Raw genomic sequence first — 25,551 nt, 5'->3', positions numbered from 1 at the left:
ATTGTGGCGGACTGCCTCAGACCCACCAATGCGAAGACGGCGACAATCGAGAGCGCACTGAGGCCACAGAACATGGCGGAGCTGCAGTCGTCTCTGCGATTCTTGAACTACTTTGGTAACTTCTTACCGGGTCTCAGCACCCTACTAGAACCACTACATGTCTTACTACGAAAAGAGAGTGAATGGGTTTGGGGCAAAAGCCAACAAAATGCCTTTGTAAAAGTGAGAAAATTGTTATGCTCAAACAAATTGCTTGTGTTGTATGATCTATGTAAGCGTTTGGTACTAGCATGTGATGCGTCGTCATATGGCGTTGGGTGTGTATTGCAACAAGCTAATGATTTCGGGAAACTGCAATCGGTTATTATGCATCCAGGAGTCTGTCTAAGGCCGAGAGAGCCGACAGCATGATTGAAAAAGAAGCGTTAGCGTCTGTCTATGGGGTAAAGAAAATGCATCAATACCTGTTTGGGCTAAAATTCGAATTGGAAACTGACCTTAAGCCACTTATATCCCTGTTTTCTGAGAGTAAAGGGATAAATACCAACGCATCGACCCACATCCAGAGATGGGCGCTCACATTGTCTGCATACAACTATGTCATCCGCCACAGGCCAGGCACAGAAAACTGCGCCGATGCTCTCAGTAGGCTGCCATTGCCCACCACGGGGGTGGAAATGATGCAGCCCGCAGATCTAGCCATGGTTATGGAAGCATTTGAGAGTGGCAGACCAAAACCTGGACAAGCCAGGACCCCTTATTAATTCTAGTCAAAAGCTGTATGCTTCACGGGAGCTGGTCCAGTGTCCCAGTGGAAATGCAGGAAGAGATAAAGCCGTTCCAGCGGCGCAAAGATGAAATGTCTATACAGGCAGACTGCCTTCTGTGGGGCAATCAAGTAGTGGTCCCCAAGAGGGGCAGAGATACCTTCATCAATGACCTCCACAGTACCCACCCAGGCATTGTAATGATGAAAGTGATAGCCAGATCCCACGTGTGGTGGCCCGGTATCGATGCGGACTTAGAGTCCTGTGTTCACAGATGTAATACATGCTCGCAGTTAAGCAATGTACCCAGGGAGGCGCCGCTAAGTTTATGGTCTTGGCCCTCCAAACCATAGTCTAGGGCACACGTCGACTATGCAGGCCCGCTCTTGGGCAAAATGTTCCTTGTGATTGTAAACGTGTACTCCAAGTGGATTGAATGTGAGATAATGTCGGCTAGCATGTCGGCTGCCACCACTGAAAGCCTGCGGGCCTTGTTTGCCACACGCGGCTTACAGATGTCCTGGTGAGTGACAACGGGCCATGTTTTACCAGTGCTGAGTTCAAAGAATTCATGACCCGTAACGGGATCAAACATGTCACATCTGCCCCGTTTAAACCAGCGTTCAATGGTCAGGCAGAGAGAGCAGTGCAAACCATCAAGCAAGGCTTGAAGAGGATAACTGAAGGCTCACTACAGACTCGCCTATCCCGAGTCCTGCTTAGCTACCGCAGGAGACCCCACTCACTCACTGGGATCCCACCTGCTGAACTGAGCACTTAAGACAAGGCTCTCGTTAGTTCACCCTGATCTACATGAACAGGTAGAGAGCAGGCGGCTTCAACAAAGTGCATACCATGATAGCGCAAATGTGTCACGTGAGATTGAAGTCAATGATCCTGTATTTGTATTAAATTATGGACACGGTCCCAAGTGGCTTCCCGGCACTGTCGTGGCCAAAGAGGGGAGCAGGGTGTTTCGGGTCAAACTTTCAAATGGACTCATTCACCGGAAACACTTGGACCAAATTAAACTCAGGTTCACGGACTATCCTGAGCAACCCACCTTGGACCCTACCTTTGATCCCCCAACATACACACCAGTGGCAACTGGCACCACGGTTGACCACGAAGCAGAACCCATCATCCACAGCAGCCCAGCAGGACCAACACACCAGGCAGCCCAGCAAGGCCAGCTGCACAGCAGCCCAGTGTGGGCCCAACAAATGATTCAACAACACCAGCTTTTATACCGAGACGATCAACCAGGGCCCCAAGAAGGGCCCCAGATTGACTCACATTTTAAATATTTACACTGTTGACTTTGGCGAGGAGTGTTGTTATATATGTAAACTTGTATTTACTCTGTACAGCCACCAGAGGACTCATCCCCTGGAGTCCCAAGGTATCCCATAATCCCTTGGGAGCAAAGGTATTTAAGGAGGCTTCACAGGTTGGAGAGGCACTCTGGAGACCTGCAATAAAAGACTCAGGTCACACATCACTTTGAGCTCACTGTGTCCAGTCTGACTCTTTCTCCATACATAACAATCACAATTTGCATATTTACATAGGAGAGGCAAGCACAAGCAATGGCAGTTATGCCAACCTCTCCAAAATGACGACCTTCGTGCCCCGCGCCCGAAGCAGGCAGAAGCGATGTGGCCGCCATATTTTTTTTTAAATGGCTGCAACGGCCGGCACTACAACATCGAGAAGTATCGTGGCCATTATCTGGTTATTATCTCATTGCTGTTTGTGGGACCTTGCTGAGCAGGAATTTGCTACCATGTTACCTACACAACAAGAGTGAGCATCAAAAGTATTTAATTGGCTGTAAAGTGCTTAGGTCATGAAAGGCGCTATAAATGCATGTCTGTGAAGTACCTTGGGAATTTTTTCTATATTAAAGGTGCTATAAAAATGCAAATTGTTGTTGCGCATTTTGTTAAAATACATTTAATATTTCTGTCTTAAACAGAAGGAAAAGTTGTGAAAGTTCTAATGTACACATTGTAGCTGTAAGGAAAATTTAGCCGATGATATTAAAATAATAGTGCCTGATCTTCTTGCAAACAGGATGATGCTATTGGCCCGGATGTTGTGGTAGGAGTAACAGTGAGGCTTTCAACATTCACCAGTATTAAGCAATAAATCGGGCGGCTAGTTCTGTCGTCCGTTCATGCCCAGTTGAATGTGGAAATCAGGAAGTTAATGTCTGAGTTGCCCTGCTCCTCCACAAGCTTCGCTACACTGATACCTTGCCAAGAGATTCAGCATTGAACCACATGAAGGGTGTGAAGCTGTGGTACCTACCCACTAAACATGACAGAAAAAGTTAGAGTTTGTCCATTAAAGTGTAAGTGATATTTTAACAGTGTGAGAAGTCTTAATTGCTTTCAAAGATCCTCTCTGGCACTGAAAATTTACCTTTACAAGTGTGAAGTTTCATTCCTCCAGATTTTAATTATTGTTGGAGATTTTTTTTAAATTAAAAATGAAAATAAAAAATATTATCTTTACTTTTTCTTTCTGTCACTTTTATCTTTCTCTTTCTTAATCCAATCTTTCATTCCCCCTCTTTATTTCACTTTCAGTATATGATTTTACATTGAATTGTATATTCTAACTTACAATTCCTAGTTTGAACTCTGCAGGCTGGATTTTGCAGTGGGGTCAGTGGGCACCATTAGTGGCGGGTCGGGTAGAACCCCGCTGTGACCCTGCCACCACACGCCTTTCCCCGATGTTGGGTCTGTCAGCACTGAGCAGACCAGACAGTCAGCGGCAGGTTCACAGCGGGGGACCTAATTCAAGTAATTAGTAGCTTGTTTAGAGAAACTTAAGAATGCATTTCAGCTCACCTCCGGCATTTGACAGCTCACCCACGAGGTCCACACTGCTCGTGGACCATGTCTGTCAAGCTGAGGCAGGAGTTCAGTGGCCATTGAATCAGCTATTGAGTTGACAGCTTCAAATATAAAGTAAAAGCTTCCACTTTACAGAGATATCTCCCCGCAATCACAAACTCTTCATTAATGTATTTCCACACCAGATTCACCATGCTGCAAATTTTTATACAAGTCTCCATCCAGTCTGACCTCATTACCTCTCTCATCATTGACAGATCACTTCTGTCATCTCTACTTCACCTGCCATCTACTCCATCGGCATGGTTGCCCTTTATACATTCTCACCTTGGTTCTCAGAATCCCACCACAATCAGCCCCAATACCAGTAGTACCAGACATTTGCAGCACTGCACCCAGGTTCTCCTGACCACATCACTGCTGGTGCCCTCCTTTGCAATGTGCAACCTGGCTGTGTTGATCTCCCGGCGAGGTCTCTCCCTGTGTGCTGTGGATCCCTCCATAAGAATATGGAAGAAGTCATGGGAGACCCTGGGTGCAGCCCTGTGCCTCTGTGCAGTGCTTTTCAGTATTTGCAGCACCTCAATTGTGCAGAAAACTGACAGCACAAATGTCAAAATAAAGTTGGCCATGGCCCCTTTAAGGAAACTGGCAGATGACACATCATCAAATTACATCACAATATACGCTTCCTCTAATTGGCCAGGAAACTCGCTGGGCAGGCTTAACAAGCCCGATCTCGGGAAATTAATTTCAGAAACCGGGATTGAGCCAACAGCGGGGTCGGGACTTGCCACCGACGTCACGCGCGAGGGTCATAAAATTATGGCCTGCACATCTCAGTGAGAATTCTTCAATCTAATTGGTTGAAGAGACAGACAGGCGTGGAAATTGTGGTCAAAGACTTGCTTCATAGGAATGCCTCCAACCCAAAAATAATCTCCGAAAGTACCTGGTGTTCCTGTAAGATTCGCTGCGCAGCGCATGGGAAGATCCATTTGAGGTACGTACACACATACTGGAGTCACATGGGCCTGGACTACCAATCACTATGCAGTATACTCATTGATAAAAATGGAAACTTCGTTTATACGAATTCCCATTACTATCAATGAGAAAAAATTCTAAAACACCGAAACACAACATAATAAATAAATAAAGCACCTCGCATATTTAAAATGAATTGAAATTAAATGTTTTAGAAAAAATATTTTTTTGGAATTATTTTTTATGTGTTTTAATTGTGTTAAAAATAAACTTACCTTAATGGACAAGGTTTTTAATATAAAAATGTGTACTTAAATGTAATTTTTATATGTTTTAAAACACTTACGCTGGTGAAACTAAGCTATGCGCCTGCTTTTACCAGGCATAAAAGTTTGAAAGACATTCATTGGGAATGAGTTGGGCAAATAACCCAGTCTCTGCCGCGCGAATGTCCTTCTCCTGGATATGCGGAGGATCTGCCAAGAGAAATCTTGGTAGATCGGAAAAGCTGGTCTTTGGCATGTGCACATCTCGTCCCAAAAACCGGCTTTTGCGAGGCCTCGCCGGCTCCGTGCACACTTTATACGGACCCGGCGAGGCCAGAATTTTCGGCCCACTGTTATTTGTCACTGGTACAGATCCCAGATGCCCGGTAGAGGGCGCCATGCTGTATCGGACTCCAAATGATCGTAAATTGCCGTGCAAAAGCCCACAAAAAGTCTGTGCCCAGCTATAAGTGTAATTCGCCGTTCATTCGCTACTAACCGCCAAATACGGGGTAATGTGTTTGCTAACATTTGATGAACATGTAGGGCTTTTTTTAAATAGCTTTTGTTTTATTTGATCATTCTTATCAGGTAACAAATTAACATGGATTACGATAGGGGAAAAGGAACTTTTAAAATAAAATCTTTTGAATAGGATGTTATAAGTAATCTGCATTCTCATCAGTTTGTTCATAACAAAAAGCACTGTGATTAATTTGATTTTTTTTGTGAAAAATTCAATTTCACTTACATAGAGAAGAAAGTATGTATGTGTATTGTAATATTTAATATTATTTTGTGTATTATTTAAAACTTAATATACTCACATTTTAAATTTAAAATCTTTTCAATGACTACCTTATGTTTCTTTCCTATTCAGTCTGGTGGATCATTTTGAAACTAAAACTTGAGGCAGAAAGTTGCCAGAATCAATCTCATTCACATGAAGCTAGAGTCAGAATATTGAAAATTCATTGTTAAGCATGTATATGGTATAATATTCTTTATACTGTGTCAAAATCATTCCAAAAGATTGATGTGATAATAAGGATTGGAGATATAGTCGGGGACCTTTCTCAGAAGTTCCACTAAATGCTGCAAAATGTATCCATCGCTAGTTTATATGATTTATGGAGCAACGTGCAGTGGCCTGGCCCGGAAATCGGCGTGGTCCCGGCCTGCAAGACCATCAGCAAGCCGGGGTCATTAGAGGGAGCAGCATGTGGCGGCATGCCACTGCAGACAGCAGCGCGTGCTGCTGCAGGAGGGTGACGGCTGCAAAGAGAGCGACTCGATTTGACGTCATCTAAATCCAGGTCGCTGATTGCAGTGCGGGCAGGTACAACAGAAGCGGGGAAGTCGGGGCGAAGGAGCAGCAAGAGTTCATAGAGGGATGTGATCGGAGCCCAGGAGAGGCGTGAGTTCGGGTCCCAGAAAAGATGTGGGCCCAGGGGCAGCACGGGCCAGCCCACACTGCGATATGTGTGCACGCTAGGTCCGTGCAGCAGAGCTGGTCTCCAGTCGTCTTGGTTAATCCTTGTCACTGGACCAACACCTAGCTCTGTCAAGCCCGTGTGGTGGCTGGTGTGCAACGGCCAACACATGTAAAAAAAATCTATGCACAGGCATCTTCCACCCTTCAGGATGTAGTTTAGGACCTGCTATATTAAGTCCTTCATTGAAACACCGGTGAACTCATTCCTTTTTGGCGTGGATGCAAGACATCCTTGTTTCGAGTGACTGCCTATGATGATGATATGATTCCAATAATCAATCATTGAAAAGCTAGTTGAAGACCTGAAAAGGTTAAACCAGAAAAAGATAAGCCACAAAATGAGGAATAATTAAAGTATCGAATACTCTGTAGTAGCATCGCTGCTAAGAAACAGGGCTATATTCATCATCATAGGCAGTTCCTCGGAATCGAGGAAGACTTGCTTCCACTCCTAAAGTGAGTTCTTTGGTGGCTTAACAGTCCAATATGAGAGCCACAGATTCTGTCACAGGTGGGATAGCTAGTCATTGAGGGAAGTGGTGGGTGGGACTGGTTTGCCGCATGCTCTTTCCGCTGCCTGCGCTTGATTTCTGCATGCTCTCGGTGTTGAGACTCAAGGTGCTCAGTGCCCTCTCAGATGCACTTCCTCCATTTAGGGTGGTCTTGGGCCAGGGACTCCCAGGTGTCAGTGGGAATGTCGCACTTTATCAGGGAAGCTTTGAGAGTGTCCTTGTAGTGTTTCCGCTGCTCCCCTTTGGCTCGTTTGCCATGAAGGAGTTCCAAGTAGAGCGCTTGCTTTGTGAGTCTCGTGTTTGGCATGTGAACTATGTGGCCTGCCCAGCTGATCGAGTGTAGTTAGTGCTTCAATGCTGGGGATGTTGGCCTGGACGATGACGCTGATGTTGGTGCGCCTGTCCTCCCAGGGGATTTGTAGGATCTTGCGGAGACATCGTTGGTGATATTTCTCCAGCAACTTGAGGTGTCTGCTGTACATGGTCCATGTCTCGGAGCTATACAGGAGGGCAGGTATTACTACAGCCCTGTAGACCATGAGCTTGGTGGCAGTTTTGAGGGCCTGGTCTTCAAACACTCTTTACCTCAGGCAGCCGAAGGCTGCACGAGCTCACTGGAGGCAGTGTTGGATCTCGTCGTCGATGAAAGAAACAGCTATATTAATCATATCAATGAAGTAGAAAACCTTACTGACATCCCCTTTCCCCAGAAAGTTATTGATTAATTTTGACCTGCTTTGGTCACATGAAAAACAGGATATTATCTTCATATTGTGTCACATTGCATATAGCATTTGACATGGTGTAGGAAAATGATAAAATTAGATAAATGATTGAAAGGACAAAATGCCTTTTTGATTTTAAGAGTAATAGACCTGATCATGCAATAAATAAGTAAAAACATTGCAAGTGTACTATAATGTAGTCAGGTCTATTTAAATTTTCCGTCACACCACAACCAGATGCGATAATGGTTAGCGAATGTTATTTGATAAAATTTGGAAAACTTTGTCACCATCAAGGATATTCCACCTTGAAGTCGCACATTTCATTATATGTGGTGTTTCAGTAAGTATATTGGCAATTGCTGCTGGGTCTTTGTTGATGTCTGAAGACATTTCTGAATTATTTTCGATAATTTTTCCATGTTAATTATATTTGAAGTGTTTCTGTGTTGAGACACTTGTTCTTTGCAGTTTTCTTAATACAGTTTGTTCCTGTCTTTCAATGAATTGTAAAACCGGAGAAAAATGATAACAATGCTGTGATACCTGATCGTGTGGTGCAGCTCATAACAGTCAAGAATCTGCTCTGATGGAAACATCACTATAATATTATAATATACTTAAGAGGTCTCAGCCAGTGTGAAATGCTATATCTACAGTGAATTTTGTTAATTAGTCATACCTTTACATACTGGCCTGTGGTCACTCCATGCAGCAAACACTTCAGCAATCGTCTGGCACGTGATAGTTTTGGATCCTTGCAGAACAAAGTCTTCATCGCATGTAAATTGCACAGCTGCTCCAAGACTTTAGAAAGAAATTGTGGGAAAAATGTTAACTCTCTTACCTCTCTACAAAAGGCATAATTGCATCATTAAAATAAACACAAAGTAAACAGCAGAGAGCATTTTCAGAATTAAATATTACTCCTCAAACCAAATTTACAATGCACCGTAAAAATTAAATAAAAAACGAAAATGCTGGAAATACTCAGCAGGTCAGGCAGCATCTGTGGAGAGAGAAACAGAGTTCACCTTTCAGGTCGATGACCCTTCATCAGTACTGGAAAAAGTTAGAGATGTAACAATAAAAACATTTCTTCTGCACCCTCTCCATGGACTTGATGTCCTTCCCAAAGTGTGGTGCCCAGAATGGAACACATTACTCCAGCTGAGGCCTAACCAGTGTTTTATCAAGGTGTACTATAATTTCCTTGCTTTTGTACTCTATTGAGGGGATTTTAACCCCAAAAACATGTGAGTTGGGGGAAGGTTGGAGGTTAAAATGTTAAAAATCTGAATCCCATCTGCAACCCGCCCACTTCCAGTTTTAACGGAGGAGGGACAGGAGCAGGCTTCCCAGGCCTTAGGAAACCCGCCAGCTAAAGGAAGGCGAGGACTGCTGGATCCAGGAGGTAAGTGCCATTTCGCTTACCTGCTGGATCCAGTATTCCTGCCTCGTCATTCCCCCCACGATCAGACACCCCCCACCCTTCCAATCACCCCACAACCTCCCCACCAACCCACACTAGGCCTCTGATCTCTGATCCCCCTTCCGGCGTTCCAACCCCCGGCCTCCGGTTTTTGCGGCCCCCCCATCTGGCCTCCAATTCTCCCCTCCGGCCGTCCGACACCGCCCCTGCCTCCGGCTTCCGACCTCCACCAGCCCCCCCCACCGCATCCCCGCACCCCGGAGGCCTCTGATCCCCCCTCTGTCCTCCAATCTGCAGCCCTCAAGCCCCCCGCCAACTTTGAGCCCTCAACCCCTCTAAAGATTCTCCAGCCCCCAACCCCACCGAAGATCTGCAACACCTGACCCCCTCCAAAAATCCTCAGCCTTCTGACCCCGATCCCTCCCTGCTCTCTGCGGCCTTGTGCCACAGGCCTACCTGACTAACAGCCAATCAGCCTCTCCATCTGACTGGCTACGGGCAGGAAACAGAGATTCAAAATGTTAATCAGGCCCTGCCATTAAATTCGTCAGGCCCTGGGGAAAGCCGTTCTGCCAGGTTTCCCCACCGCATTGCAGCACCAGCCCCACTGTTCCCTCCCCACCTCCAAATTTAACTTCAAATCTATGCCTCTTTTAATAAAGTAAAAGATCTCTTCTGCTTTTTAACAGCTTTCTCAATGTTCTGCCTTGAAAGATTTGTGTTCATACACCCCAGTTTCCTCTGTTCCTGCACTCCATTTAAAATTGTACCATTTAGTTAATATTGCCTCTGCTCATTCTTCCCACTAAAATATATCACTCTATACTTCTCTGTGTTAAATTTCATCTGCCACGTGTCTGTCAATTCAACAGTCTGTCTATGTCCTCCTGAAATCTATTACTATCCACCTCATTGTTTATTACATTTCTGAGTTTTGTTTCATCTGCAAAATTTGACATTATACTCTGTTTACCCGAGTTCAGGTCATTAATATATTAAAAAGAGCAGTGGTCCGAACACCATTGTATACTTCCCTCCAGTCGGAAAAACAACCGTTCACCATTACTCTTTGCTTTCTGTCTCTGAGCCAATTTAGTAGCCAGGCTGCCACTGTCCCTTTATTCCCATAGGCTATCATTTTCCTAACAAGTCTATTATGTAGTACTTTATCAAATGACTTTCAAAGTCCATATGTGCAATATCAATTGCACTACACTCATTAACCTTCTCCATCACTTCATCAAATAACTTAATCAAGTTAGTCATACAAGATTTACCTATAACCAATCAATACTGTCTTTCATTTATTAACCTACCATTGTCCAAGTGGCAATTAATTTTGTCCCTATATGTTTCCCCAACACCGATGTTAGTCTGACTGGTCTGTAATTCCCTGGTTTAACCTTTTCTTTTTTGAACAAGCATGTAACATTTTCAATCCTCCAGTCTTCTGGCACAACTCCCATATCTAAGCATGATTGGAAGATTGTGGCCAGAGCCTCTGCAATTTTCCGCCCTTACTTCCCTCAGTAAGCTCGGATGATTCCCATCGAAACTGGGTGACTTTTTTACTTTGAGTGCTGCAAACCTTTTAATTACCTCCTCTTTATCGATATTTATCCTATCCAATATTGTTACTACCTCCTCTTTTACTGTTATATTGGCAGCATCCTGGTTTCTAATGAAGACATAATTAATAAAATGGACACTGAGCCAAAGGAGAAAATATTAAGAGGGTTCACCAAAAGCTTGGTCAAAGAGGTGGGTTCTAAGGTGCACCTTAAAGAAGGATAAGGAGGTGGAGGTTTAAAGGATTTCCATATTTACGAAAGGATATACTTGCTTTGGAGGCAGTTCCGAGAAGGTTCACTAGGTTGATTCCGGAGATGAGGGGGTTGAGTAGGTTGAGTAGGTTGGGCCTCCACTCATTGGAATTCAGAAGAATGAGAGGTGATCTTATCGAAACGTATAAGATTATGAGGGGGCTTGACAAGGTGGATGCAGAGAGGATGTTTCCACTGATAGGGGAGACTAGAACTAGAGGGCGTAATCTTAGATTAAGGGGCTGCCCATTTAAAACTGAGATGAGGAGAAATTTCTTCTCTCAGAGGGTTCTGAATCTGTGGAATTCGCTGCCTCAGAGAGTTGTGGAAGCTGGGACATTGGATACATTTAAGACAGAAATAGACAGTTTCTTAAACGATAAGGGCTTATGGAGAGCAGGCAGGGAAGTGGACTTGAGTCCATGATCGTATCAGCCATGATCGTATGAAATGGCGGAGCAGGCTTGAGGGGCCATATGCTTCTATTTCTTATGTTCTTATGTTCCTATGTAAATTCTAGAGTATGGGGCCAAGGAAGCAGAAGTCACAGCCACCTGGAGAATTGGTTTCAATGTTTAAATATTAATTATGCAATATCTCAAACGCTTCCATTGAATTTATGGTGGGAGCCATGAAAATCCTGCCTAAATTCTCCCCAATATCTATTGTCAAATGTATTTTGTTTTATTCATTTTAATGAGCATTATTAATAGCACAGAGAGTGCTGTACTGCTTAATATGTAATTGGGATTAAGTATTACATTCAAGGAGCTACCCAAAGCCCAAGAAGTTATTTATTTTACTGTGAACTCAGAGTTCAAATGATTTGCTCAGTCACTCAATCTAAATCTGCACAAAGAAACCAATATTTTAGCATCAGTAAGTGTTTATTTTTAGGACAGGCTTATTTGCACTGTGTTTCTGACTGATTGGCACTCCATTATCACATGACCTGATTGCTGATTGGTGTGCAATTGGAACCGCCCAGCCCAAGTTCTGAGTGACTTTGCAAAGTGTAATTCAGCCATTTTGACTTAGAACTCCCTGTGTAAGGCTGACACACTTTCAGAAAAAGGCACTGGAAGAGGCCATGAACTAAAAATGGTTTAGAACAAACTTTTGGGACTGACTGGGCGGGGGAGGAAAAGGTGCTAGCCTGGGGCAGGTGGTGACTCATCACTGATTAAAAACAATCTCTGCGGTCAGGAGCCAGACCTGTTTATGCATCAAAACAAAGGGATTGATACAATCTAATCAAGGAGCCCCTGGATTGATTGGCCGGAAGGGGAAAAACCGTTCCTTATAGTCTGCAAGAAACCAGGACAACAAAGGATCCCACAAGGTGTGCATTTTTGGATACGGGCACTGAAGTTAAGGAGTTATCTTTTGTCCCGGCGACTCCGTGTGCAAATTGTGGACATCCAGACCCATCACCGCAGCCAGTCAAATGGATCACCACAAACAACAAAACCGATCCAGACACATTAACGGAAACCCCAGCCCAGCAGGACATTTATTCATAAAATGGATATATATGTACAAGCTGGAAGCAGCTCAGAAGAAGGAGAAGAAAGAAGGGAATGGAAGGAAGAAAACAACCAGAAAGAGGGAACATCAGAGAGGAACAACCGGTCACAGAACCAATGACCACGAGCCTACAATCGACGATAACAGCAACTAACTGGACGGGTTATTGTATGTCTTCGGTCAATTCTCTCAGAAGTCTTGTTCTGTAATTTTAGTTGCTTTTTGCGTAATAAAACTAACAGTTGGATTAAGTCTAAACTTTGCATTACATGTAGTTCTTTCCTGTAATTCCCAAGGTCTACGAATCAAGGTAGAGTGTAAAACGAACACCGTACACTTGCAAGCAGTCACAGAAAGGATCGGGCTCCCAACAAAAACATCCCAAACCAAGCGCAAGTGCATGCCACCCCTCTGCCAGCCGAAGTCCCTGACACCCCCAGCCCAAGTTCCCTCCCTCCGTCCCGCCCAAGTGCATGCCTCACCACCCCCAGCTCAAGTTCATCTCCCACCCAGCCAAATTCATGCCTCTCCCAATCGAAGTGCCTTATCCCAGCGCAAGTGCTGCTTCTGCCAGCCAGAGTCCATTACCCCAGTGCAAGTGCTGACTCCCCCAGCCGATCCCTTACCCCCGCCCTCCTCCACCATAGATGGGGCATTGTTTGTGGGTCACGGATTGTTAACAGGTTTATTGGCTGTGAAGTGAATAGTGACAGTGTCGTGACTTCCGGATTTCATCCATTTTAGGTGTAAAGGGGGTTGGACGAACGTGATTTGGCTTCCCTGAATTCCCGCTCCCTCCTCTGATCCCCCTCCTGCTTTCACATCTCGCTCTCTCCCCCATCTCTCTCTCTCTCTCTCCCCCCGCCGCCATTCCTCTGGCTCTCCCCCCCTCTCTCTCTCTCTTCCCCTGTCTCTCTCTCTCTCTTAGCCCCACATCACTCTCTCTCTCTCTTCACCTCCTCACCCCGGGCTCTCGCTCTCCCTCCCCCACCCGGACTCTCTCTCTCTATCACTCTCTCCCCTACCCCCCACCCCGCTCCGCTGCCTCTTTTTCCGCCCGCCCACCGCCTCTCTCTCTCCGCCACTCTCTTCCAAAACCTCAGATGTTTTCTCTCCCACAGAAGGCCGCAAAAATGCAAAGGTAAGAAGCAATGTTTCAGCAGCGGACTACACGCGGACTCGTCGGAGCCCTACTTCCGGTTCCTGTTTCGGGTCTGAGGACACTGCGCATTCGCGAGAGGCATTGGGGGCGGAGTCCAGAGGACGCATGCGCAGAAAAGCACAGTGCATATAGTCACTCTGTTATTTTTTAAATTGGTTGTATTATTGATATATAATTATAATTCACAGAAATGAATAAAATAATTAGTTACCTAAAATCAGACCCAATTCTTTCTCCATGTTCTGGCTCTCCAGGATCTGGACACGAGTTGGATGCTTGCTTTATTCCTCCTTCATTCACTGCAAAAGAATGTAAACAAAATAATAACATGCATCAGAGCCATTTCAAAGCACAATCAGATTCTTCAATAACAATCATTGCATTGTACTTCAATTACAAAATAGCTGGGAAATCTCTGCTCTTGTAAATGTGATACAAATAGAAATCTTGTATTGCATAGAATGAACCCTCAAAATAAATTGAAATAAGAGCACTAAAGCAAAGAGTTTTGCTTTCTTACAGTTGACAACAGAATCTCTTTGCTGTAATGCAATGTTTCAGCTTCATTCACATTTCCAAAAATGTTGATCTTTAGCACAGCTGTTTCAGATCTACAAATGTTGGTGAAAGAAAGGCAGAGCTTGCATTTATGTCATACTTTATCCCATCCTCAGAACATTTCATAACACTCAGCATTTAATGAATTACATTTTGAAGTGCAGTCACTGTTGTTATGTAGGCCAACATGGAAGTCAATTTGTGATGCACCAACTTCGACAAACAGCGAGGAGATAAATGACTAGTTAACTGTTTTGGTGGTATTGATTGGGGGAGGAATGTTGGCAACGCACTGGGAGAACACCCTGCCCTTCTTCAAAATGTGACATCCGACCTTTCACACCGGCAAGGAAAGCTTCATTTTAACATCTCATCTGAAAGACCACAATACAGTACTCCTTCAAATTCTACAATGATGTGCCAGCCTAAATTCTGTGCTCAAGCCAGTCTTGTACCCACAGCTTTTTGACTCGGAGACAGGAATGAACTAAACTGATATAACAGTTTGTAGTGGTTCGTGGTAAGAAGTAATGGGGAACATTCTGACATGTCGGTGGAAACCTTGCCTGCTGCTGGTGCATATCAGGAAGATGTTGTGTAAGGTTTTCCAATCATTTAAATGTATGGCAGCACACACCAGAATTTTGATATGTGCTCCTGGTAGATAAGGCTTCCCTCCTGCAGTATGACGTTGGAAAATTATCCCTCGCATGTACAATGATGGGGATTGTCTCCAGCTGAACATCTACTCATTGAAAGGTACAGAAAGTGGATTCTTCTCTTCAAAAGTTAGACAAATCGGAGGGAAGCAAATATGTGAAGAAAATGATAAATGCCTTATATTTTTAATTGATTTTGTAGATCTCAAGAACAGTGCTTCAAGCATCAATGAGATTTCAACAAGTTTTCGATTCTGTTTAATTTTCCTCACTCTATGTTCCACTCATACGTGTTCTTGTGCTGGTTATTGTGCAAATTTAGATTTGTTCAATTCTCCTCTGAATAACTTATTTTCATTTATTCTTCGTTGACAGACTAAATCATAAAGTATGCTATACTTGCTCTGTTATTAGAGCAGGATGTGAGCTAAGAATGTGAGCTGGTTAATCAAATTCCTTGGGGGTCACCAGATATCAGGGACAGTGGGACCAATTTCAATTGTTGCTGTCCAGCGTAAACAGGCGGCAATGACCTGAAAATTCTTCTCATGGCACCACAGAATTATTCTGGCCTGCTGCCAATCTGTATGTACCTCCCCTCCATGACAGCTGCCCCCGCCCATGGATTGCCTCTCCCTCCACAGCCAGAACTGTTGGCCAGTTCCATGTGGGAGCAGGCTCATTTCCTATACTCCTCTACTGGCGAGCTCCATCCGGGAGCCAGTTGTTACACATGGCTCAGCAGATCAATGCAAATGAAACGCGGAGTTAAAATGGCAGCAATGACAGTTGATCACTGTCCACATATTTTGTACCAAATATTAAAATCGGCCCCAGTTTTCCTGTACTACATTGAGCTCACTTTATGAACTCAGCCTGGAACAATGTAATACATTCTTGCGCAACATCCAGCAACCAAAGCTACATTTTTTCTAAAGTTTGTTAGTTCATTGTAAAAGCTCTGTTAGGTGAAGCTTTGGATTGTCACAAATTGACACAATAAACAACTTTGACTTCAATTTTAGGTTCCCATCGGGATTTTACCTTTGGCAGTCTTTCAGATAAAATAATCTCTTCAATAAAGTGATTTGTGGCCAAATAAAAGAAAGGCAACTATATTGTAAGGAAAAACAGGTTTACATCCTTATTCAAAGAATATTCCTAGCACTGGCGCTTCTATTTCTTCTCTGAAAATTTGAAGCATGCAAAGTATAACATCATCAGTGGTCCATGTCAGCTTGTTGACAAATGTGATTTCTATTCAAAATGTTCTTCAGTGCTCCCCTTGTTATACATGCATTTCTAATGATAATGTGGACAGGTCCGTCTTAAGTAGCGTAAGATTTTCTGCTGTGAGCTTCTCTAACTATATATTTACATAAGTGAAGGAAGATGTCTATTAAAGGACATTACCTACTTTTTTCCCCCCATACAGAAATATACCAACTATTTAGAAACAAAATCTGTGCTTTTGAGAAGAAATGTAATTATTTATTGTTCACAATTTCAGTCATGCACCGTAGCTTATAGAAGTATGTTTTAATGTGACAGTTCCAAGGTTAAGTTTCCAGATGTGCAGTGGTAACAGGGAAATTATCCCCTAGTTAGTGGATAGAATCTAGACCAAGATGCTTGTTTAGTAGTTACTTGTATAGGCTTCCATCTTCAAGATCTATAGAATTCTCTGTGTAACTGAGATAAATATGAATAAATTGAGAGACAAGCCCTGACTTTAACAATCCACACCCGACGATAATGGGGTGTGCGAATTGGTAAAATATCAGAAGTATGGCACTTGTCTTGTCCACCCTCGTGCCCCATACAATTTAAACAGGCGCTTTATGGCCAGCATGCAGGGACCTTGCCCCAGGCCTTGTAAATCCTGCCCGATCTTTGTTCACCTGTCTCTCTCTAGATTCTTTCCCATTTTGCCCATGAGACACACCTCAAGCTCCTTTGGCCCCTTTTCCACGAAACTGCTGACCACCCAAATTCCTTTCTTGGCCCCCATGCGATTTGACATTGCACCATTTACCTTTCTATGTCTTAATGCCATCCACATGAATTATGTGTAGAACTAGAAAAATGAATAAAAATTCCTTCCTCAAGCTGCAATGTCTCCATTGCAACAACAACTGTCAGAAACTTGTGAATGAATTTCAGAGCTCTTTTTAATTTGCAATAATATTGGTTTCAGTTTTATAAGTAATGTTTCAGTGCGAGAACTCAATTTTCTTAAAAATTCTGTTCAAATGTCAAAAATTCAGATATCTCCATTGTGATTTGATGCCTGGTTATCAAGTCCTAATATCGGCAGCCAATAAGCAATTTTTCTGAGAAATACTGACATATCCCTACAATATTCTGATAGGGAAAATACTCAATTGAACACTCTGAATTACAGCCCAGCAACTTATAAATGTGTTTTGCCATATACCTAACCAAGTTAGAGGAGGACAGCTCAAGTATTTTGTCAGTGATTGTGCAATTTTTACAAATCATCGGTTGTGGGCTACTCAAAAGTATTGCAAAGGTGGATCAAAAGCAGAACCAATGCCAAGCCAATTTAAGCACAGATGTGCACTATAAAAATACAGAGCTAAAGTTGCACTGGTATTTATCACCATGGTGAGTTTCTGCTACTTATGACCATTTGCGAGCCTTCACAGAGGCACTTAAAATTAAGCTTTTTTTCAGCACAAGGGCACCAGTGGGCAGCTTTTGAATGGTTTTAAATATTAAAAAATATTTAATTTTCTAAGAAACTGGCTGTTATACACCAATAAAACTAGTAAATGGTTCCGTATAGATTTTGTAAAACTCATTTATTTAAAAATCGGGTCACGTACAGGTGGTGGACTAGGCGCTCTGATTAAAAATGCTTATTTTTTTTATGACAAGCCCATAATAAAATGACACCAGGTTACCACTCTTAAATACTGCAAGGAATATTTCATAATGTAAGAAAAAAAATAAACAATTATGTTCTAAAACGTTGCCTGTTTGAGCTGGATCATAGAAGATATTACATTTATGATTACGCAAATACATTTGAGCAGAAACATGAACTATAACTTCATTTTGGAAAACCAACATAATTTCAAGCGCAATGTGCACCCAGATGGCCGATTGCGGCCAAAGCGGGAACTCTACCCACACCTTATTTTGTTCCTTTTTAGTTTTGGACAGTATTAATTTGGTATGTTTTGAATTGAGTGCAACTTAATATAATCTTTTATAAGCTTAGCTAACCAGCAATCACCTTGACTGTAAAAAAAATGGTATATTTAAAAGTCAACTTGTCCACACAAGTGTAAAAGTTTGTACATGCACTGATTTTTGCTTGGCAGATTTGAAACTTGTAATGTAAAAAATGTCCACGGGACTTCACAGATGCATAATCAGACAAAAATGGACATTAGGCAAAAGAAGGGGAAATTAGGAGGGATGACTAACAGTTTAGTCCATAGCCTAGAAATTCGTCTTGGGAAGTATCGGATCAGCTGCAATGGAACTGAACATCATGCGCTGTATATAACGGGCAGCCAATCCAATACCGCCTGCCTTTTGCCACCACCCAAGAGGAATTTATGGGCTAAAGAGGTAGGTTTTAACAAAAGTCTTCGAGGTAGATTGGCAGAGAGAATAAGAGATGCAATTCCTTAATGTGGGGACGAGACAGCTTAAGACGCGGCCATGAATGGTAGGATGTGCTGAGAGGGGATGCACAAAAGGCCAGAGTTAGAAAAACCGAGAGTTCATGGGTGAGGGTTGTCGGGCTGAAGGACGTTGCAGAGATAGGGAGGGGTGAGGCCATGAAGGGATTTCAGCTCAAGTCTGTAAATTTTAAATCACAGGTGTTGGAGGACCAGGAGTCAATGGCGATGAACAAGAACAGGAGTGATGGGTGAGCAGAACTTGGTGCAAGTTAGGATACGGGCTGCAGAGTTTTGCATGAGCTGAAGTTTACGGAGCGGCCAGAAGAGGAGAACAGCCAGGAGAGCATTAGAATAGTTGAGTCTGGAGATGAAAAAGACATGAATGAAGGTTTAGGCAGCAGATAGGCTGAGGCAGAGCTAGAGGCAGGTAATGTTATGGAGCTGGAAGTAGGCAATGTTTGTGATTGAGAGTATATGGGGTTGGAAGCTCAGCTTTCTTTTCCAAAAGACATCTGAACATATATTTATGTATCCTAATTGTCAAGTGTTTTAGAGCTTAAAAATTAATTTTAGATTATTGATACTAACTTTATTTATTTGAAAGGAAATGGCCCTGAGTCAGGTAGTAGTGGAAAATGGGTGGAGAAAAATACTGATTTCATAAAATATAATGGTTGTGCTGAGTGAGGAAGTAGCTGCAGCCTCACATCATGGCTAGATTGAAGTGCTATTGAGACATTATAAATTAATCTTGGAAGGGAGTGGGAGAAAGTGCTGGTAATGTGCGGAAAGTAATCTCGTAAAGGCCTGCAATTTTGATAAACAGAAGGAATAAATATGAGAAAATATGAGAAAATGCATCCAAAAAAAATACAGTCCGGTCTGTTTAGGATTAGCTATTTTTCTATATTGTTCTTTAGGGAATAATGGATAGCTAGTGGTAATTACAAATCATTGAACCTCATGTGCACTCCTAAACTTAGTGCACAAAATTTAAGTGGCTTATGATAGAATTGGCTAGAATCACAGAATGCTACAGCACAGAAAAAGGCCATTTAAACTACCACGTCTGTTACATGGGGTACCTGATCTATTTCCACTCTTCTGTTCACTTCTCATACACTTTAACACTCTTCTTTTTCAAGCAATTATTTAATTCCCTTTTATTTATTTAATTCTTATTTATGAATTATAATTCAACAAAAAATTTTAGTAGCAAACTCCAATCGTGAACACACTGAGCAAAGAAGATTTTTCTCACCTCTCTTTAATTATTTTTATGATTAATCATCTCTATATCTGGTAGAAACAATGGGGCTGAAATTGGTCTCCAGTAAAAGCATGAAATAGGCGATAGCTAATCAACAGTCATGTTTTAAACCGCACCCTATTTTCTTTTCCTTTTAAGCCAAAATGGCCTGTCGATTTGCTATCACTTAGCTTTCGCTAAACACCAATTTCACCCTCATCTATTACTATTTACCCTCTCATAGTCTTTCATGATTTTAAAGGCCTCTCACAATTCACCCTTTAAAAACACACACACACACACACACACACAATTGCCAATCTCTTTCTGTTTTGCACAAGTGGAGTCAATACCAAGTGAAGTAGCCAGGTGAAGCAAAGTTGTAGGGTAAGCAGAGTAACGGGACCTCGACAAGGAAGGGGAGCAGCAAGTGGGAATAGGCAAAGCAGAAGGGAAAGACTGAGGCAGGGAATGGGAGGGGAGATAAGGGTAGGAGCAGAGAGAAGAGGACGATGAAAGGAGGAGGGCAGGGTGGGGAGGGAAAGGTAGACGTGTGGAAAACAGGGAACAATGGGGACAAAGATGTAGATAGAGGAAGAAAAGGGAGCAGAGGAGCAAGGGGATGGAAAAATGGGAATGAGGATGTCGAGTTGGACAGGGTACAGGGAAGAGAAAAGCGAATGTGATGATGAGAAAGAGTACAGGGGATGAGGTTCTTTGAATTACAGAATGTGTGGGGGCACATTAATTCATTGCCCTGCTCAGTGGGGAGAGAGGGGAAACAAGAGTTGAAATGGTGCTGATGGGGAAAAGGATGGGAGTCAAGAAACTGCTGAGATAGTTTAATTGCCTAAAAACTGACTTAACTGGGAGGCCAGGAGAAGAACTGACCAACTCAGTCGGAGGGGAGGGGGCAGAGGAGAATTATTGCTTAAATGGGGGGGGGGGGTGTTAAGAAGAAGAACAACAGCTTGCATTTATATAGCACCTTTAAAGTAGTAAAATATCCCAAGACGCTTCACAGGAGCGTTATCAAAAAAAATTGACACTGTGCCACGTAAGGAGATAGTAGGACAGGTGACCAAAAGGATGGTCAAAGAGGTAGCTTTAAGGAGTATCTTAAAGAAAGAGAGAGAGGTAAAGAGGAGGAGAGGCTTAGGGATGGAAATTCAGAGGGTTGGTTACCAAAATGGTGCTTTGTGAGGGAGTACCATATGGTTCTCAGTTGGGAGGGTGATAGGCTGCTCAGTGGGAGAAATAAGTGCCAAATCTGCGGTTTATTGGGGATGGAGTTCAATATGTTACTGCAAGGAGGGGAGATACCCGACATGCTGTTCAGCCAGGGGAGGGTTGTTGAAGCATAAGTTATTGATGCTAGCGCCAGGGATATGACCTTGATGTAGAAGGAATAAGGGTAGGATTTGGAGGCATTTCATTGTATCATTAATGATGCTTGCACTGTTTACAGATGCCCCATTAAGGGTCAAGCAATCAGATATACATTCATACTTCCAAGGGTGTGTGCTGGAATGGGGCAGGCAAGGGATTGTGTGGACATGTAACACTTAGACCAGTTATTGGCTGAGAGAGAAATGGTGCGGTGTGGGAGGGCTGATTGAGCAGAAGGCAGTGCAATGCCCATGGACGAAAGACATATTTAAAGTGCTCTACAGTGACACGTGTTGGCCAGCTTCGTACAGGCTCAACATGGTCTTGTTAGAAATTAAGGTTATCTGAAAATGGTACTGTGTTTAGATGATTCTATGTTCCTGCTCAAGGCAAGTAAAGGATTAATGTATAAGCTATGTTTTACTCAAGAATGCTTAAAGCTTTCCTTGGAAGACTTACACTGAGACGGTGTTTTTAATGAGTTAGATTAGAGAATGCATAATATTTTGACTTAGTCTTTAATTTGGCCAATGAAGGACCAAGCTAACGTTTGTTCCATTATTACTAATAACCAATTAAAATGATAAGGTAGAATTTGGAATTTGTTTAACATAACTACTTGCAAATATTAAAAGTTAATAGTTAACTTGGTATAAAAGACATAGGGCTAGATTTTCCACTTTTTTTGCATGCATTACGCCCACTTAACGTCCATTTTACTGATGAAATGACGTATAACGCCCAGATATCCACAAAATGGAAACTGACTCCCATTTTTTGGACACTTATCAGCGAGCGTTGCTTTACCCATGTGTGTAACGCTGGGAAAAAATAATACCACCCGCCCACTTTTTTTGGGCGGAATCTTCAGAATGGCAAAATCAACGCCCATAATATCGCCCAGCGTTAGTTTCCGCACATAATTACCGCCGACATTCAATAATACTAACCGCCCGCTTTTTTTTGTTATAAAGATCACATTTGGCGAAACTAATGCCCAGGAGATCGCCCAGCATCACCTTCATCACCTCGCACACATCTCGCCCACAATATCGTTTTCCCAAAACACCGCTCTGAAAAAGTGGAACTGTTCTGAATGAATCACAGCGTTATGGACGCCATGTTCTAAATCACATATTGCAGCATTTAAAAGACTGCTCTGTTTCAACCTCGGGGGAGTTCGGATGTACTCTGGTGGTCTTTGGAGGTGATGCGAACATATGAACAAACATCTTTATCATACTGTGGACGATGGAATTTAATAGGTGTCTTCATCGTGACATTCATTCTTTGTGAACAATCGGTGGAAAACAGATAGGAATTGGAATGGAGCCTGTCCTTTTTCACCCTCTCTTGATGACCAATTAAATGCAGCAGACTCGAGATTGCAGAAGGTATGCTCCACAGCATTATATGCCCAATGCAAGATGTGCCAGACTGATGAGGAGAACCAGACGTTACACCTTCCATAAGTACAGGGAGAAGCAGTATTGCCTCAGCTTACCTGCCTTCGGAGACTGCACTTCCACAAAGAGGTTATCACTGAGGTATGCCAGCTCATAAGGGGAGATCTACAGCCTGTCAGCACCTTCAGTTCTGCACTGTCCGTTGAGGTCAAAGTCACCACGGCACTGTAGTTCTATGCCTCGGGTTCTTTTCAGGCCTCAGCTAGCGACATTTGCGGTCTATCTCAGCATGCCACACAATGCTACATTAGATAGGTCACTGAAGCCCTCTACGCATACGGGATGGACTTTATCAGCTTCCCTGTGACCAGGGAGGCTCAGACTGAGAGGGCTTTAGGATTCTACCGAATTGCTAACTTCCCCAAGGTGCAGGGAGCAATAAACTGTACGCACATTATGATTTGGGCACCTTTTCAGGATGCAGAGGTTTTCAAGAACCGCAAGGGATTCCACTCCCTGAATGTGCAACTCGTTGTCGACCACCAGCAAATTATTATAGCAGTGAATGATAAATTTGCGGGCAGCATCCATGATGCTCACATCCTGCGTGAGAGCACTGTATCTGACTTGTTTAACCATCAACCACAAGGTCAATGCTGGATGCTTGGGGACAAAGATATGGCCTCGCTACCTGGCTGATGACCCCCCCTGCGTGACACCCACACCGAAGCCGAGAAGCGATACAACGAAAGCCACAGAGCCATTCGAAATAGTGTGGAGAAAATCATTGGGGTGCTTAAGCAGCGCTTTAGATGCCTGGACCACTCAGGATGCAAGCTCCAATACCACCCTGAGCAGGTAGCTGAATTCATGGTCGTGTGTTCCATGCTGCACAACTTAGCTATCAGGAGTGGACATGAATTTCCAGAAGAGTCTGACAATCCACCTCAGCACAGAGAGGAAGAGGAGGATGAGGTGGCAGATGCTGACATCGGCGCAGACAATCAGGCTGACGCTGAAGTCATGCCGCCCTCCCCCCACCCCCTGTAGACCACAGGAAAGAGCCTGTGGTGGCATAATAGCTGCAAGAGCCTTACGTCAGGAGCTCATCAATAAACGCTTTGTCTGAAAGAACGTTGATGTTATTTACAAGGCTGACACACTGCTGGGTGTGCAGATCATACAGCAATGGTGGGCATTATCTTGGTGACAGTTAAAGTTTAAGTTGATTAAAGTTAAATGTAATTATAGCCTTTGATGTTAAGGAATCACCAGCGTGTAACGGTGCAGCTATGTGAGCCAATGAGCAACAAGGTTTTGCTAAATAAAAAACATTTAAACCAAACATTTGTCTGAAATCATAAGTATTTCTTAAAAACCAACCCTCGCCTCCCCCCCCCACTCCTCCCACTTCACCTCACCACCTATACCCCTTCCCCTCCTGACTCCAAGCCGACTGGCCGAGGAGCTCCTCAGGTGATCCTTCATTGGAGCTGGGGGGTGGGGGGATGACAGCCGAACCGCTGCTTGGATGGATACGGGAGAGGACGGTCCCGAGGTGGGAATGTGCTCCGAGCCAGAAGCAAGATGTTCTCATGTCTGGTTGGCAATGGGGGTGCGGCACCTTGGGGTGCAGTGCCATGCTCTGGGACCACTGGGAGTGCTCTGCTACCAGTGTTCCTGGCTACCAGCTCCAGGGCCTCCTCCATCCCTTCCATGTTATATATTATTTGTTGGACAAAAACTCGATGCCAACTATGTTCTTGCTGCTCAGTGGGCTTTTTGCTGCTGGTGAATCTCCCTCGTTCTTCCCACAACAGCCAAACAAGCACACGCCACAGCCACACACGGCTTCAGTCCCTCTCAGCTCCCTCTCTCTTATCTCCTCTTCTGTGCATGTGATGATGACCCTTGGCTTCTTGAATCGCGGGAATCGAGCGTTGCCATGCCGTTGCTAAGAACGGTGACACTTTACGGCAGAAGGTCAGAGATATTTAACGCTAACACCTGTTTCATATTGCTCATAGTAACGCCCAATTTCAAAAATGGAGACTAGGGGCTTTGAGAATGGGTGACAAGCCGGCGATCTGAAAACCCATTTTTACCGCCCACGCCAGAAATACTGCCCATTTTTGGACGATCTGCACAAAAATGTAAAATCTAGCCCATAGAAGGAATAGGAGTTAGAATATCCATGACGACTGGCTGAAGTAAGAGAGTTCTAGTCTGGGCCCCTGATGTAATGGCCTAAGGCTGCCCTGAGACATGCACCAGTTGTAGCAGGGAGGATAAGACAGGATGTGATAAGAGACTATAGCTATGAGGGAACCAGGCTTGACAGAAAAGAGGGGTCCAGATGGATGGATTGACCTTCAAAATCATAAACAAGAAAGATGCGTAACGGTTGTAAAGACCCTTCCTTCAGGGTGGGTCCTCATCCACAAGTGGAGACAAAGAACTAAAAGTACTATTGGGTAATAAGTTTTTAAGGGAGCCTCCATAGGTCGAACAGCCCGGTCAATAATTTGATCCCAGGCCCAGTCCAAAAATGAGGATAAAAGAAACACCATTAGGGCTCATTCAGACAGATTGGGAAGGAAGAACCACACAAGGATGAGCTGGATGAACGCTCTTTCAAGAGTGGACCCCACTCATTGAAGTCAATCACACTTGGGGTTCCAGATGAAAGGAAAAGAGGCAATAAGCCAGAGATCTACTTGTCACTATGCTTTTGCTGTATAACTTGTGTGTTATATTCCATCCTAAACACTGAACAAACACAATATATCCATCATATTGGTTTGCACTCAAAACCTGATTATTAAGGTGACCAGAGGTAGCCTGAGAAGGCAACTTCTAACAATGGCGAGCCGAGCCAGGAATGCAAAAGGGTTATGGTGGTCCAAAAGAGTTTTGATTTATAAAGATACTAGGTGTTGTCGGGATGGCAAAGTTGCGAACAGTCTCTTGGATAAGTTAGGGATTCCGGGGGCTCAAGCGGTAATCGAAATAGTGCAGGGTGACGAGAAGAGCGGGAAGAGTTGCTCTGAGATTTGGGGCTAGATAGC

General features: G+C 43.6%; 1 protein-coding gene across 1 annotated transcript in view; it reads right to left on the bottom strand.

Annotated features, from left to right (window-relative positions):
* Positions 1-25,551, bottom strand: part of csmd3b (CUB and Sushi multiple domains 3b) — a 3,002,015-nt gene that overhangs the window by 1,067,477 nt on the left and 1,908,987 nt on the right. The window contains exons 8-9 of the mRNA XM_070874966.1: positions 13,775-13,862; positions 8,302-8,426 (exon numbers count right to left, since the gene is read on the bottom strand). Of these exons, the coding sequence (XP_070731067.1) occupies positions 8,302-8,426; positions 13,775-13,862 (213 nt within the window). The remainder of the gene's footprint in view (positions 1-8,301; positions 8,427-13,774; positions 13,863-25,551) is intronic.

This window comes from Pristiophorus japonicus, chromosome 1 (assembly GCF_044704955.1).
Source record: "Pristiophorus japonicus isolate sPriJap1 chromosome 1, sPriJap1.hap1, whole genome shotgun sequence".
Lineage (NCBI taxonomy): Eukaryota > Metazoa > Chordata > Chondrichthyes > Pristiophoridae > Pristiophorus > Pristiophorus japonicus.
Note: the sequence above shows the minus strand (reverse complement) of the source record. Positions and strands in the feature narration are given on the sequence as shown.